This window comes from Lynx rufus, unplaced genomic scaffold, assembly GCF_022079265.1.
Source record: "Lynx rufus isolate CCGP_SWC_20201006 ecotype Redwood Valley unplaced genomic scaffold, mLynRuf1.p SCAF_5, whole genome shotgun sequence".
In the NCBI taxonomy this organism is placed as follows: domain Eukaryota; kingdom Metazoa; phylum Chordata; class Mammalia; order Carnivora; family Felidae; genus Lynx; species Lynx rufus.
This window is the reverse complement of record NW_025814867.1, coordinates 5,791,171-5,808,573: the sequence shown is the minus strand read 5'-3', so window position 1 is coordinate 5,808,573 and position 17,403 is coordinate 5,791,171. Positions and strand designations below refer to the sequence as shown.

Genomic DNA, 17,403 nt, shown 5'->3' with positions numbered 1-17,403 from the left:
TCGTTTTCTAGGGGAAGCTACATCATCCCTTCTCCTGGGATGATTGTGGACAGAATGAGCAACAGAGCAGGAGAGGGGTTAGAAATCACAGACGTAAGAGCCACTGTAGTTTGGAGCAGACATATTCAATGAGACTGAAGGGTCTGAGCGATTTGCTGGGAAATAAGCAAACCTTCTTCTCACTAGAATATTCTCACAAATGGTTTGCAAAACAGCTACCAGGTACTGGGACCAAAATGCCTTGGAGATTAAAACAATTTGATTCTATGACAAGGGGGAGGGGAGGGGAGGATTAAATTTTCATTTTTTGGGGTGGGGGAGGATGTTCGGCAAAGGAATGTGAAATTTCCTTCAAATCGTAGCAGGAAAAAAATAGCTTTCATTTCAAAAGGCAGACCTGATCTTTTAGATCCTAGTTTTGCTTCCAAAAATCACATCTTCTACATATCTTTGCATATTCTTATAAGGCTGGCATATACCAGAATGTTCCATGAATGTTTGAATATACTGGACCATGACCACATTATTTAAGCTCAGAAAATTTGGGTTCTTGCAAATGCCAAAGTGACTCTAATTTCTTTCACTTAAAAAAAACAAAATGCAATACCAGTATTTATGTTTTAAGAATTTTATGAGGTCTCTTCAGAAAATTTTGAGTACCCAGGGGAGTGACAGTCAGAACAGTAGGTCACTAGCCCAGACCACGTTTCTCCTATGTTGTCTCTCTCACAGTGGCATGGAATGTCCCAGAGAAAGATTTTCAAGAAGGCCAACCAGACGGGGCTTGCCCAAGTCCCAAGGCCATGGTACGTCTCTCACACTCAGGGTATGTCACGTGGATCAAAGGGGAACATGTGTCCAGGGCCCCTGGGGCGCCACTGCCCAGGGCAGGGTTGTGGAGGAAGACTGAGGGTGGGGGTGCAGCTGACCGGGCAGGTGGCTGATGGGAAGGGCTGGGGGCCTCTGTGAAGGAAGTGCCCTGTATCTGCCCCTTACCTTTGACTTGGACCTCATGAAAGGAAATCCCACGCTGCATTTGAGGAAGTCTGATTCCAGCAGTTCACAGGAAATGCCCATTTCCTCCTGAAAGAGAAAAAGCACCAACGGATGGGCTGGCTGTGTGGACAGATATGTGTAAGTGGCCTCCGAGAGGCAGATCGAGACTTTAGCAAACACGGTCCTTCTTTGGGGCAGTTCCCAGACAACAGTCACTGCTGGCTCCGGTGGGAGGGGAACCTGGGACCAGGCCCAGTCCCCTAGCCCTCCTCTGGTGGCCCACCCTACCTATGGTCCCCCTGGGAAGGGAAGCAGGTACCCAGGACATTCTTAACTGATGTTTCGGCTCTGAACCCCGGTGCTCTCCTGGTAAACTGAACCAGCCGCACGTGAGCTGGATGTCTCCAAAGGTTTGGCTTAAAGACAACAGGATACTTTCTGGACGCTTTCTCCTAAGCCCACACTCGAATCCTGCCTTTCAAGGTCTTGCTAGTTTTGGAAAGACAGACTCTAAGGAAAATACACACCAAGGAGGTGTGTGAGGGCTGAGCAGAGCCCCTGCAAGCCTGCCCAGGTACAAGGGCAAGGAGAAGTTTCCTTGTGTAGCCCACCAGGGCTGGACCCTACACACGGTGGCCTGAGAAAGCCAGGAGAGGGGTCGTGGCGAGCTGCTGTCTTTCCACCTGTGTCTACAACACAGGGAAGCCAGGAGGCTCTTCAGAACCCACAGGATCTAAGTTACTGAAGCCAAATCAAGACTTCCAAGGGGAGATGGTATGTTGCAGATTCTGGAGAAGGCAAAGGCACAGATCTAGCACTTGCTGTGTGTCTAGAGGCCAGGACACCAAAGTTCAATGAGGTCATGTGCCTTCTTGGTGCACTCTAAAGCCTGTCTCCTTCTCCATTCCACAGCTCTGATTTTGTAGAGGGAATAAGCATACACATTACTATTCTACGAACACCCTTTACTATTCTACACCTCTTTTTAAGTTGTCCCCACTATCAGGAACACTCTTTCTCAGTCCTGCTTCCAAGGCTTACTTCGTGCATCTTGGCACCAAATACTCACGGGTGCTAAGTTCACACCCAGAGTATGGAAATGGCACAGGATTCAGAACAGACCCTGAGCATCTGTTGGGTTAGCTGAGTCAGCATATCACCTACCATGATCAGTGTGAAGGGCACAGGTCTGAAAGATGTCAGTCCTGTCCTTGAAGAGCTCATAGCTTAGAAAGAAGAGACCTCCCAGCAGAGAAACCGACATTTACACGTCAGAGTGAGGGGCTGCTCTTGGAGCCTGGGGGTATGTGTTGGCAATTTCGATAAGGAAACCAGAGAATAGTTTCTCAAATGCTGTCTCGAGACCTGCATATCCCAAAGATTGGTCCTAATGATTCACTGTGGTGGCTTTGTCACCATCCCCTTCCTCATAGTCCTCCCTGCAGAAGCAGAGTCCACATTGGCCCGAGGAGAAGCTCCTTGAAATCCTAGCTAATCAGCCTGTGGGCATCAGAGGCAGCGAGCCCAAGCCTAGGTGACGCTGACTCTCAGTTTCCCTGGCACAGTTCCCGTTCATACCTGTCATGGGTATAATTACTCTCAAGAGCATCCCAGCATGTATATAAATTACACGATTATTCAACCTAGTTCCAAACTCCCTTTGCGAAGTTCAATACCCCACTAGAAATCCCTTTCAAAGAAGGAAAGAGGCCTTCCTTCCTTCCTTCCTTCCTTCCTTCCTTCCTTCCTTCCTCCCTTCCCCTTCTTTCTCCCTCCCTCCCTTCCTTCAACTTGAGAGGGTGAGAGAAAGTAAGAGAGAGCACACACATGTGGGCAGGAGAGCATACGAGCATGCGTAGCAGGGGCAGAGAGAGAGAGAATCCCAAGTAGGCTCTGCAATATCAGCACAGAGCCTGGCGTGATGTTCAATCCCACGAACCATGAGATCATGACCTGAGCCGAGATCAAGAGCTGGATGCTTAACCAACTGAGCCACCCAGACGCCTCCAGGAGAGAGGTTTTCAATTCAAGTCAAAGGTCTATCTGTTCTCGAAATAAAGATTTATTGCCCCAAAGACCTTTTCAGTTTTTGCGTGAGTGTGCAGGAATGACCGTGGCTTCAAAAACTTGCTCTGGTACTTGAGAAGCCCTTGGTTTTCTTGGCCTTGGCCTAAGATTGCTTTTGATTGATTATTCAAGAGCTGCTGAATTTATTTCTTTTTGTTAATTCCCAAATGCTAGAAAATAACATTGAAGCCAGCATTTCTTGCATCAGTCTAACTCTTTCTGTCACTCTAACTCAGTCTACTAGAGATTATAGAATTCTGGTTGGATCTTGGTGGGGCTAAGCAGAAAGAGCAAACACCACAGACCTCTCTGGGATTCAGAGCGCTCAGTGTACGATTCATGACTCATGAGCTCCTGGTGGTGCTACAGGAAGGGATATCATGCATCACCCTTCTGCTGCCTGTCAGCACCAATACGGCCCTGCTGGGGTCATTTATTTCCATACCCCGCTCTCCTACGACAGTTGTGAAGTACGCAAACACCGTGACTCCTTGTATGGATGGTGTGGGTGCTTGCCCGAGGACCCCTTTACTACGTGGGTTCAATCAGCTCCCGGCTGAACGGGAGCCGCTTCGCCCGGGGGCTTACGACGCCCTTCCCCGCAAGGATTCTGCAGCCTGTGATCGGCATGGGTGCAAAAGGCCATCCCTCTGCCTCCAGGTGAGGCCAGCTCTGCTGTGCAACTCGGGTTCCAGTGGGATTAGGTTGAAGCAGCCTCCGGCTGACAGCACATCCGTTTGGTTCCTTCCTCTGCTCCATTCATTCCGCTTCTTTCCAGAGCATTTCCCTAATAAATCGCTTGCACGGAAACGCCCAGCTCGGGTTCTGCTTCTGGTGAACCTGACCTCACACAATACTCTGTAGAGCTGAGGCTCCCGGCACTGGGAGTCACTGGAAAGTACGGGGCATTTGGTCTCAGCTGAGGAAAGGGAATGCAAGGGGAACCTACAATGCTAATTGGTCACGTTTAAATCCACACTCACCAAGAGAGAGCTTTCTTATCTGCAGTGAATAAAATCTGTGTAGCCCCGCCCAGCCAGGGGAACAATTTACCCCAAAGCAGCATCGCGTCCTCTTTGTTCTGGCTTCACGTTATGCCCAGCGCAGAACTGAAAAACAGGCTTATTATGGAGCCGTTCACCCCCTTGGCAGGGGCAGGCACCTTGTAGACACAGAGAGACCCAGTGAAGTTTCAAACTAGTGATCTACTGGGGGTTGCTCATCACTTCTGCCCGGCTCTTGGTACCGTACCGCCAGGAGGTAGGTGGACCGGGGGTCTCCTTAGCTCCTCTGTTCCCCATGTCCCAATCGTTGCTTACCCTGACTTTAGGTTAGAAAACACAACTTTGTCACTGTCGCAAGACTTATGATGACCAGCTCTCAGCTGACTGGGAACACGGACCAGTGAACAAACTGTCTCCCTTTGTCCCTGATTGCCAGACAGTGTAGACATCTGATGACCCAATTCAAATACGGTACAAATTTACTGCGGAGGGAAACGAAGCCCTTGCTGCAAAAAAAAAAAGCAGGCTTTCATGGAATCAATGAAAGTGATGTTGGAAAACTGCTCAAACCACCGAAAGCCACTGATAAATCTCGATCTGGCTGAGTTTAGGTTGGTTAACTGATAATTATCCCTGGATGACAACACTGTAAGATGCTTCCAAAGATATGGATTTAAATAAAAAAGATCAAGAGAAGTGCTTGGAAAAAATACACCCTTGTAAAATGACCCTTTTGTGATTGTCCTAAAAAAAAAAAAAAGGCAAAATCTGAAACAAAGAATATTACCTTATGATATAATAGGAATATTCACACCCAAAACCTGCCTATCTAGCACTCAATTTCTTCGTCTCCAAAATTAACATGTTATTTTAAAGATGCTAATAAAGCAAATAAGCTTTTGCCCTGGGTCTAACATATCCTTGACATTATAATTCCAGTGCGACAAGGGCTGTTAAATGTAGGATAATATAAACTTATTTCCATAATTTTTAGTTTTCTTCTTCTTTTAACAAAATATTTTAAAATGTTTTATTTATTTTTGAGAGAGAGACAGAGCACCAGTGGGGGAAGGCAGAGAGAGAGAGAGAGAGAGACAGACAGACAGACAGACAGACGGAATCCAAAGCAGGCTCCAGGCTCCAAGCTGTCAGCACAGAGCCCCACATGGGTCTTGAACTCACAAACCGTGAGATCGTGACCTGAGTGGAAGTCAGACGCTTAACCAACTGAGCCACCCAGGCACCCCTAGTTTACTTTTCAAGTAAACACCCAATCAAGTCTGAAAAAAGTTTTTTACTCTGACATTTTGGATCTTATTCTAAGAAGATTCACATAACTGGCCTTTTTCCCAGTCCCACTTTTCCTTGGCTAACAAGAATATCCAATATCATAAAATGCTATCGGGGCTTCTCCCTGGAGATTAAGTGATTCAATTTAAATTAATTTTTTTTTTTTGTAACCGACACGCATTACTCTCAGGATCAGGAAAACATCAATGAACATTTTCTAGAACACGTGATGAAAAGCATACTTGGTTTATGCACATTTGCCTCCGTATCCTTGGTGACTGGCACCGTGCCTGGCACTTAGGGGCTCCTGAGTTTGCATTTATTACATGAATGGGCCTTGGATGGTCGAGGATTCGGATGGAGGGACTGCAAGAAGAAGTTCATTCGCTGGTCTGCCTGGCAGGGGCGATGCTTGCCTTGGCAAAGTCCCCCTTTCTTCCAGACATACCTCAGCTGTCCCAGGCCCGGGAGCTTGGCCGGTGGAGTCAAGCCCCAGTCCTGTTTGTAACGTGCAGTGGTTCGCAAGAAGAATCAGACAATGAGGTTAGGGAGCCTCCTTGGACTCCTTCCTCCCAATCACACGCCATCTCATTTCATTCTGGAGTGTGCTTTATTTGACTACCAACACAGTGCTCTTTGCGAGCGGCGTATCTGCAGGGTCTGGGCAAGGGCTAGGCACCCGCAAAAGTTTGAAATTTGACTTCTCATTTTCTAGCTTCCTCATGTGTCTGTCAAACTGAAGGTGACACTCATGTCCCCATGTCTGGCTGCCAGTCTAGCAATTTAGTGTTCATCTAAGATCCCCTCCTCCCACCTTTTTTTTTTTTTTTTCAAGTAGGCTTCATGCCCAGTGGGGACTCCAACGCAGGGCTTGAACAGACAACCCTGAGATCAAGACATGAGATGGAGTCGGACACTGAACCGACTGAGCTACCCAGGCACCCCCTCCCCATTCCTTCTAGGCACTTGAGGTGTGATCCTTGTGAGCTGGTGAGAGAGACCTCCATGTTAACTCAGCTAATACAGAATTCGGGTAAATTTCGGAAGCACTTTATCCCCAATTCCCTAACCAACCGAGGGCTCAGAGGTGAGCGGGGGTTCCCAATAAGTTGGCCAACTGTGTTAACATAAAGAGAGTTTATTCCCAGGAAATACTTTATTGGTCCCATTTGACCATGAGTCAGCCTGAGCCTCACCAGAAAAAACAGTCCTATTCCCAGAAGGGAATCCTTTGGGACGGGGCCCATGAAATTCCTACCCAAGAAGAAAACCACATGGGCTTACAGCATAGAAAGTGCACAAGTTAGCGTCCCAACTTTAATTACTGGCTCAGGTCTGCAACAGCTGTGTGTCCTCAGGGAAATTAACCATCCTTTCCTTAAGCTTCTGTTTCCTCACCTGTCAAAGGAAGGCAAAACACCTGCCTTATGGGACTCTGCTGGTGCCGATGGCCATAAGCATGGAATCCACAGATGGCCCCTACTCAGTAATGGCTTACTACGCGCCAAGTGGCTCCTCTGTGTGGCAGCTTCCCCTCTGATGCCATTTTACAAGGAGGAAACTGGAATGCCAAGCAGTGACGTCGCTTGCCCAGGCGTTCCTAGCTGGCACCGTAAGAATGGATCAGAAGGGGCCTGGGTGGGGAATGCCAAACAAGGAACGGACAAGGCCCCCCTTTCCCCCTCCCCCGAAGAATCCATGGAAACCAAGCCTAAAGGCGGGGAGCACAACCCGGCGAACCTGGCACATGTTACAGATGCCAAATATGGCTGATGGCCTGGCAAGGCCGGGTCCGTGGTTACAGACCTCCAGCCAGGCGGGAGCCGGCAGCTGAGCAGCCCAGGGCACCAGAGATGATCACCCACACACACGGGGCGTTGGGAGGAACGGGGTAAAGAAAGCGCTACAAAACGAGTGCCTTTCTCAAATTTTGTCCAAACCCCGTTGGGCAGCCAGGGCACAGACCATGCTGGGTTTGTTCTTTTCACGCTTAAAAAAGTGAAGCAAGCAGGAGCTACTGTCGGGACAAATGTTTGAGACGGACGAACCGTGTAGCTGTTAATGCAAAATTCCCCTCTGACGTGAAGTCCTCGAATTTGGTGAGGAATTTGGTGAGTGCACTTTAAGCAACTCTGAGCCAGTCACAGGCAGGGGGATGTCAGCGGTAGGTAGGTCGGTTGGTCACGGTCACGGGAGGGAGGAGCAATTATCTGATCCAAGTGGAGCCAGGCGTCTTCTTCCCAACAGTCCTCTTGGCCCTTAGAAAATAGTGCTTTGAAAGCTTTAAAATGAGTAAAAATATTACATTTTAAAAGCCAATATGAATTAGAAATGAGTTGAATAAGCTTATTCCTGTAACATGTCCCCCTTTGGCGCATTACATCAACCCCATATAGAGCTAATCGTTATATTTTCACAAAGTGCACGCAAATAAAAACACCTCCCTCAGTGCTGGGGGTTGCTCCCTTTGGAACCACAGGGATATGAACTTGAGAATACAAACAAATAAAAAGAAATCAGCCAGCTCTAACTGAAAAGCCCAAAGTGCAAAGAAAGGTGAGTAAGCCATGCCTTTTAAGGCTTAAGACATCATGATTTGATTTTCATCTAGGAACTTTGTCCTTCTGTTAAACAGAGGCAATGTCTTGTCTTAGATTAAAAAAATTTTTTTTTTAATGTTTATTCATTTTTGAGAGACAGAGACAGAGCATGAGGAGGGGAAGGGCAGAGAGAGGGGGAGACACAGAATCGGAAGCAGGTTCCAGGCTCTGAGCCATCAGCACAGAGCCCGACGCGGGGCCCCAACCCAGGACCCGTGAGATCCTGACCTGAGCTGAAGCCAGACGCTCAACTGACTGAGCCACCCAGACGCCCGCAAAGAAAGATCAGTAAGCCATGCCTTTTAAGCCTTAAGACGTAATGATTTGACTTTCATCTAGGAACTTTGTCCTCCTGTTAAACAGAAGCAACGTCCTTTCTTAGATTTTTAAAAACACGCTTTCTATTCTTAGATTAAAAAAAAATAGTTCCCAGATTTTGCAAATTCTTCATCAACCAACTAAGAATTCAAAGGTGAATTCTATCTCACAAATCAAATTATTTCGATTTTCTTTCACTCTTTTTTCTTCTTCCCTACAGGTTGGCTGGAAAATCAATAAGGTGAGGGCCTCTCCAGAAACTGCAGGAAAGAATTTAACATTGGGGCATAAAAACAATGTATGAGTGGTGTTTGCATGAGAAAGGAATTAAGTGTTTGTAGGAATTCAGTGTTTGAGGGGTACTTATTAAAATCCTGGCCAGGAATCTTGGTGTTAGAGATGTACTAACAGTGAAGAGTTTTACCCCACCTACAAACCCGCTTAACACTCCTGCCCACTCGAAACCCATTTTCAAAGGACTGTGCCAGGAAGGGCCTTGCTACTCAAAGTGTGGTCCTTGCACCTGCAGCACCACCGACACTTGGGATACGTGTTAGAAATGCAGATTCTCAGGTCGGACCCCAGACCTGCTGAATTAGAGTCTGTATGTTAACACGATCTCCAGGTAGCCTCTGTGATCATGACCACGTGAGAAGCACTGCTCTACATCACTGAGCCCACCCGCTCGGGAAACAAGAGTGGAGACCACCTTCCTCATGCTCCCCGCCCTCCAGAAAAATATGCACACGGCTGATGTTCTTTGAGGGCTACTGCGTGTGTGAGGACAAACTCTTCTGGAGCTGGAGATCTGCCCATTCCCATGTCCCTTATCTAGGTTCCCCCCACAGCAGACGCCGGGACAAGGATTGGGCTGCAAGTCCTCTATTTGGGAGGCGACCCCAGGGCAGGAATGCCATAGACAGGTGAGAAATCCGGGGCGTCTACCCTTCAACACCCGACTCTCCTTGTCTGAGTTATCCCAGGAACGCTGACCGTCCTGCACTCCCAGCCCCTCGGTGCTTGAGCATAGCACACGCCGGTCGCCGAGAGAGCCGCGGGCAGAGGGACACAGGCCAAGCCTCAGCTTACAGAGGAGCTGGCGAAGGTGGTCTCCAGGATGGGTGGAGGGGATATGAAAGGACTTGGCCATTACCTCTCCCGTCCTCTCCCCTCTCCACAAGCAGTTGGTGCGGTAAGCTGTGCACCTAGAACACAGACAGCTACTGATGAACTCCCCTTGGCCACAGATGAGGAGACGGGGCCTCAGAGAGGACCTCTCCCCGCCTACTGTTCTCCACAGAGCATGCTATGGGCCGGCGAAGGCCCGTCCCTGGGGCCAGCCGCTGACTCGTTTCTTCCATCTGGTTGGTGCGTCCACTTAGCTGCTTTTGGACACACCTCAGGACCCTCCTTAAAGAACTGGCATCTTCTTTTAGAATGATCCCTCCCTCCTTTTTCTTTCTTTGCTGCCATTACACATCAGCTCTAACGTCCTCCCATCCAGACCAGCACAAGCCCCCTCTTAGTGGATGCCCTGCTCTCGGCTATTCCCCAATCTGTTCTACAAGCTACTCCAGGTGAATCCTTTGTTTGCTTTTAACCTTTTAACCTTCAAAGGTTATTACCAACCAACACCCCTCACTGGTTTCTGAAGGGAGGACGCACTGGAACCAGCTGGAGCCAGGGATATCATGCGCAGTTGTGTAGGCTGTTTACTGCACAAGAGAACTAGCTGAGGGGCAGAAGGGCTGAAAAGCAGCTCACGGCTGCTCTCAAATCCTGCTCCTGGCCAAGAGGCCGTGGGCCACCAGAGGGGGCACTTCTCTCCAATTTGTATGACAAGTGCTAGAAAGACCATGTCTAACGTGGAAAGCTTTCTAAAAAGGACTCAGGTAGAGCCCTGATGCAGACCCACTGAATCACGGCACACAGCCCGGGCAAGCATTTGCCGAACAAGCTCCCCCGGGGGGTTCCAACGTGCATTCGAGTTACACACCCTCAAAGGTTAGATTACATTACAATCATTGTTCAAGATGCAGATGGAAGGCCCCACCCTCCAGAGTGGGGTTCCTTAGAGCAGAAGCAGGGTCAGAACACGTGGATTTGGAATCATCTGAAGCACATGTACTATGCCAGCTTTTGAAACAGGCCCCAAGGGCTAGGATAGTCACTGCCTTTTTGGAGGTTAAGAGATTGAGACCCAGACTGAAGGGGGGGTGGGGAAAAGTGCTTTCCCTGGGTTCCAACTCGTGAGGACAGAACACCTGTCAATAGGTCCCACACTGCCTCAAACGGGAGCCTCACACACTGGAGCCCCCGTGCCCTCCAGGAAGTGGCAAAGAGAGGCAAACTCCAGAGACCAAGGCCAGCGCCAACGTGGGTGCCCGCCTTCTGCTGCCCCCGAGGAAGCCCATCCATTCATTCAACAAGTGTTTCTTATTTTGTCTCAAATGGGAAACAGCTCCTGCAGAATAATTCTTATGTACAAGAGACGCGTGTTTCCTGTTACGTCTCACATTCTTTTGTTCGTCCTCTCATTTAATAATTGTCTGCTGAGCAGCCCTGCTGTCCTTCGCTGCTCTTATAAGCAGGCCCCTGTTGCCTCCCAGGAGGTGCTCCCAGCCTGCGGGGAGGGAGAAGGACCCAGCTGCTGGAGGAAAGACCCCTGTATACTCACTCCTGTATGATGGCTGCCCGGGAGTGGTGCACTCGATGGGCAGAAATTGGGCTCCCTGTACAAATCCAGAACACGGAGGTCAAAAACTATCACAAATGACGAGCAACTCAAATTAAAAAATACTCTTCATAGGGGCGCCTGGGTGGCTCAGTCGGTTGAGCGTCCGACTTCGGCTCAGGTCATGATCTCGCAGCTTGTGAGTTCGAGCCCCGCGTCGGGCTCTGTGCGGACAGCTCAGAGCCTGGAGCCTGCTTCGGATTCCGTGTCTCCCTCTCTGCCCCTAACCCACTCGCATTCTGTCTCTGTCTCTTTCAAAAATAAATAAACATTAAAAAAAATTTCAAAAACTACTCTTCCTAAAATGGCAAGATCTAGCTGAGGGCCCTCTTATTCAGAACTGTGTCTAGCAGACTAAATAAGGCAAACAGGTCCCTGCGGGACTTACCCTCCGTTATTAATTTACTCACCAGGCATTAGTGGACTAATCTCGGGTGCCAAGCACAGAGGTACTAAGCAAGCCTTCCTGTGAAATACCAGACGTAGAGCGACGGCCTTGGTGGCTGATCTAACAGAGCAACATACACCGGTTGAGGACTCGAGGTGTAGGGGATGCCCACGGGAAGGCCAGAGAGGAGAGCACAGGCTGTATCTCAGGATGTTCCGATTGCTCACATGCCAAGGAAAAAGGCTGGTACCACGAACCTTGAGTATCAATACCAAGATTAGGACAAGAGCAAGTTGGGACACCCGGGTGGCTTGGTCGGTTAAGCGCCCGCGACTCTTGGTTTCGGCTCAGGTCATGATCTCACGGTTCGTGGGTTCGAGCCCTGCGTTGGGCTCCATGCTGACAGCGCAGAGCCTGCTTGGGATTCTCTCTCTCTCTCTCTCTCTCTCTGCCTCTCCCCTGCTCGCTCACTCTCTCTCTCTCAATAAATAAATAAACTCAAGTTAAAAAAAAAATTAAAAAATAAACAAAAGAACAAGAAGAAGCCCGTTTTACAGCACTGAACTGAGAAGGGCTCTCTACTGTAACTAAATGCCAATGTCATGTGTCCTTTTTGTATTTTCAAGAACGCTATGGGGAGTGTCCTGGTTTTCTAGGATTATGGTTGGCTTTCTCTATATTTGGTTTCAACATTTTCAGTTAATTGGCCAATTATTTAAAATGACTCACACACACAAAGAGTAAGCGTTGCTTTTGGTTGTTTTAATGACTAGGTTTTAAGTTTAATCTTGCTGGAGTTGTTTGTAAAAGATCTGAATTTTCCTGGTTCTCTTAAAAAAAAAAAAAAAGGTGAGCCGCAGGTTCATAACACTTTCTCGGGGGCCGTGTGTTCTGAACTTGTTGTTCTGACACTCGTGATGTCAGAAGCTGGCTTTGGTGGCAGGGGACCGACGCATGGACTGCCTTCTTTATTACCTCCCGAGCCCTGACGCTGCAAAAGTAATCGGCTGATCTGCACTTTCTGTGCCTCCGTCTGTCATCTCCTGGGTGTCTCCCCCACAGACAGTTTTTGCTCGTTCTTCATTCTCCCTTCGACAACGTTTTCATTTGTCTTGCTTTCCACACTGGGTTTTAGTTCCACTTCAGTGGGCTAGACTGACCACACAATGCCCCGCTCACAGCAGGGCAGAGGAAGGGTCCACAGCGCTGGAAGGGCCCCCTCCCCCTCCCCACGCACCTCTACACACACACACACACACACACACACACACACACACACACACACACGGCCGTGCACACACAGCAACTCTTTGTGAACGGGGAGAGAGAGATGGCCATGCTTGGGAATTCCCATCCCCTCGGGGGAACTCTTACCCTGATGGGGATGCACTGAGATGTGACTTGTAACTCTGGGCCGAAGTTACCCACCTTCTTTCTCCTCCACACCCCCCACCAACCCCCCGAGAACTTCAATATACCTTGCTTGGCCTCCTTCTCCACTTCCCTACTGGTTTCTCCTGGGAACACTTCCTAGTATGCTACTTTGGCAGGATGCCTTATCTCAGGATTTCAATCCAGGGAACTCAGAGACCATCAGAGAAACACCCAGGTTCCCTCCTCTGTCTGTACTCCAGGTAGGGGGAAGGCGCCAGTGGGAACACTTCAGGATGTGAGCACATGGCCTCCCGGGCCTTAGAAGAGCTCTCATCCTCTCTAACGCGCGATGCAGCGCTGAGCTGCTTTACTGGGAACGTCCGTTCCAACCGAGCAAACCGGGATCTTTTAAAACAAAGAATTCCACCCGCCCAGCGTTAAGGGTGCAAGCTAAGACGGCGGGTGCAGACTTATGTGACTCATGTATTGATTTCAATCCACTTAAGTGCCTCTTAAACACAGACTCATTTAATTAACGCTCCTAAGCATTTTCTCTTTGTCCACTTGGGGAAGGAGGCCTCCCACGCTGCCTGCACCAGGCTCCGGGAAGGGGCCCTGAACGGCGGGCGGCGGGCGGCGGGCGGCGGGCGGGTTAAAGCCACTCTCCTCTTTACAGAGCTTTCCAGGGGGAGGGCCCCGGGGCCCCGTGAGCTTCTCGACCTGTGATTGCACAATGAGTTTTTTCACACTGACTCGGGTTCAGGTCGTGGTTCTACCACTTGTCCAGTGGTGCCTTAAGAACCTCCCTGTAAGAACACAGAGAGGAATTCCTACCCCACCAGCTTGCTGCAAGGACTTAGCCAATCACTTTGGTGCTGCCACCGCAGTGCAGGTGGTTGCTACTCAGCTCCACGGGTGGGGGGGGGGGGACTTTTCAAGTGCTTCCTTCGCTCTGAGCCGCTACATTTGGGGGGCAAATCCTTAGGCCTGTTTAAAGCCTCTCCCAGAGCGCGACCCTCAACCTGGCTGGGCTGCCTGAAAACTAAGTGACACAATCAGCGTGCACTGAACTCTGACCACATGGCAGGCTCCGCCCTAGGCGCTTTGTCAGGACGGACGGGTTTACGCTTCTCAACAACCCTGCGAGGTAAGTATTAGACCATCCATTTTGCAGAGGAGCATCTGGAGGCCCAGGGAGGGTGAAGGAACCGGCCCGAGGCCCCCCCGGCAGCTGCGTGGTAGCACCAGAACTCGACTGGGGCCGACCGACCCCAGAGCCAATAGCTCGTCACCGGGACCAGTCTGCAAGGGGGCCTTCGGGGCACCAGGGGCGCAGGTTTTCCTTCCTCTGCTCTGCAATCACGCGCCTACAGCGCAGAGGTTCTCCAAGTCTCTTGTGCGTCGGACGGACCCTGCTGGGACTCGCCCGCGGGACTTCTGATTCAACGGTCCGTGAATGCACTTTCCTCATCGGGTCCCAGGTGACGTGGACGCTGGTGGCCCGCTGGTGTCAGGAGGCCATGCTCGGAGTAGCGCCAAGCTGGATTCTCAGAGCCACTGGCCCTGGGCACGACCCACAGTGGAGGACGGCCTCCTGAGAAGGAGTAGGACTTGGGGCGAGTGGGTGGCTCAGTCGGTTAAGCATGGCACTCTGGGTTTCGGCTCAAGTCATGGTCCCGCAGGATTTGAGCCCTGCGTGTGGGCTGTGGGCTGACGGCATCGAGCCCGCGTTGGATTCTGTCTCCCTCGCTCTCTGCCCCTCCCCCACTTGTTCGTGTTCTTTCTCTCTCTCGCAAAATAAATAAACTTAAAACAACAACAAAAAAAGAGGGAGTAGGACTCAGTCTGCTCAGCCAGGGAACACGGGACACGGCCCCTTCCAGGGAGGCTAGGAAGTCCGTGGGGCCCCTGCTGCTGGCGAACGGGAGCCCTGCACGGGCCAACCACTGTCACCGGGATGCCCCCACGTCACCTTTCTCCACACTGCCCCTCAGCCCCCTCAAGCCCCAAAGTGCAGCTAGAAGATTAACATGGCGGTACCGTGGTGAAGAAATGCTGAAGAGAACAGAAGGGCAGGACGGAATAAACATTTGCCGAACGTCTTCTCGTGTTGGACCTTGAAGTGCCATGTTATCTGAGCCTGCCACTGTGAGGTAGGGCTCATAACCCCCACTTTACAGATGAGGAACATGAGGCCCCAGGAAGCTGGACAACTTGCCATAATGTGGGCAGCTGCACCGCGATTCCAACCCTGGTCAGTTCGGCCGCTCGGCACCCAAGCTTCCTCCACCCCGGGTTGCGCCCCTGTGACCGTCTGGATGGCAGGCATCCTGTCTCAGACATAACCGGACCCCAGCAGGCTGCAGAGAGAGGCCTGGGGCCCCGTGCGGTATTTCTGCTGGAGAAGGAAACATTTCACACACGGCGTCTCAAGCCATGAAACGGACTCTGGTCTACGCAGGGTTTCCCGGCCAGAAATAAAAGGGCCAGATGGTGTCTCACCTGCCTGGGGGATCCACGGCTTATCCTCAGCCCAAATAGAAACAGCAGTGTGACTGCAAGGAGGGTGGCCCCAGGCCTTCAGAAATGGCCAGCAGATGCCTATGCTAGCAGGCAACGTGCCCGTCCGTGAGCCTCGACCAGCAGCCCCCTCGTGAAGAGAGCACAGCAGGCTTTTTGCAAAGAGCACAGAGAGTTTTCTTTGGCACGAGACTCAGGTTTCCTGCCCTGTTCCAATGACCTCACGAGGGAAGCGCCCTTGGACCCCTCCCCAGTGCCAACAGTCTCGGTTTCACAGCTCAGGCTTTCTGCTTATTTGGGGAGAGAGCTTGTTTCTTGTCTTCTCGAGGCCCTCCTCCCTCCTCCATCTGTGGCCCAGTCCTGCCCTCCTCTGTGCTTGGAGACGACAGGCTGTCCTTTCAGCTGGAACCTTCCAGATGAAGGGATACAGAGGAGGGAGGCCCCTCTGTTGCGAGCACCAACTCTGCACCTCCTCAGAGCCCTCCTGAGAAACGACACGCGGGGGAAGAATTCTGTGTTTGAATCTTACAACTGGCACTAAAAAGTGACGGGAAAAGTCACGTGAACCTTGAGACAACAAAAGCTCCCACTTGGGTTGTCCAGGCCCGAGTTGTTTCAAGGGTTTCAGAGAAGAACCGGACATTCTGGCTCCTCCCCTGGGTGGATATCATCCAACGTCACGATCCCACCATTGGCATTTTAACCCACTCATTTCTAGAGCCATTGGTCATGCCCTAGAGTTACAAGTGGACACTTAAGATGGCCACAGAGCACTTAGGAGTCAAGGCTGGGGTAGGGAGAACGTCTTCCTTCATCAACATGAGCAGGGCAAGTAGGAACCCTCAACTACTGCGTCTATGGCTAAGTTACTCGCCTGGGCTGAGCCCGGTTTCTTGCCCTGGCACGTGAGGATAACAACGCTTGTCATCCAGCTTTGTGAGAACCTACCACAAATTCCCTCTGGGGAGCCAGGAACTGTGGGTGGCACTCCCCCACCAACTCCCACCCCCCCCCCCCCGAGGGGTGGGGCATGTGACCTAGGCTAGGACTTTTATGACATGAGATTGCTCACTCACTGCAGCTTGGCAGCCATTTTGACACCCTGAGGGGACAGCCTGTCTGAGCAATGGACCAAAATGAGGAAGAGAAGCTGACAGATGGAGAGACACGGTAACAACTTTCTGAGGCCCAAACAACAGACTGTGGCTCGGCCCAACCCTAGGTTTTTTTTGTTTTTTTCCAGTTTGCAAAATAATAAATTGTTTTTTCACCCAAGCCAGTTTTTATCACTTGCCACAAAAAACATTAAAACACGTATAAGTACCTATCTCAGTGTTCTGGGAAGCAAATTAAGTAAAAGCCCTTGAAAGGGCCTAGCAGAGGGTGGTGTGGAGAAGGGTCCCCAAAGTGGGGCCGTGTGCTACAGCTCTGGGGCCCAGCTCCCTGGAGAGGGGGGGGGGAGACTCAGCCATGATGGCTCCAGGCACCAGAGGGGGGCCGGGGGGGTTCTCATCAGAGGGTTTTAGGGGGACATGTGTTGGATTCCACACTGAGATGGAGTCTTCTATCTGGATCCCACAGAGGAATGGCCTATATCTGAGGCAGCCTCAGAGCTGACCCAATATCATCAGCCCTTTAGTTGTAAAGGTGACTCAGGTTCATTCGTGTCTGGCAGGCATGCCTAGGCTTGCGGGACCTTGAACCCTGTCCTTGTCCATCGTCATTTGGGAATGCTGCTTCTGGACCTTGGAGGGCCAAGAGAATCTTTGTTTTTAACGAGTGCCAGGAACTGTTGCAGGCACTCTACAGACAGTACTAAGTCCGGAACATCCATCCTGAATGGGGACAGTGATCTCCAAGTGTGTCTATAAATTATTTGCTCCTCCTCCCCTCAAACCGTGGAGTCTCAGTCCCCAGCCTCTGAACGTGGGCCAGACTTACTGACTCACTTCCAAATAACATCATGTGGCGCAAGTGATGCATTCTGTGTGACCTTCTGAGAGAAGGTCGTGAGCAGGTGAGCTGCCTGGTTCGCTCTGGGGAAAGTCAGCCGCCATGTTGTAAGGACACTCAGACAACCTGCTGGAGGCGCCCTGGTGGGAAAATGTGAGG

General features: G+C 50.7%; 1 protein-coding gene across 1 annotated transcript in view; it reads right to left on the bottom strand.

Moving 5' to 3' along the window:
- Nucleotides 1-17,403, bottom strand: part of ITGA9 (integrin subunit alpha 9) — a 345,722-nt gene that overhangs the window by 81,013 nt on the left and 247,306 nt on the right. Inside the window, exon 19 of the mRNA XM_047099700.1 lies at nt 997-1,083. Within this exon, the coding sequence (XP_046955656.1) occupies nt 997-1,083 (87 nt within the window). The remainder of the gene's footprint in view (nt 1-996; nt 1,084-17,403) is intronic.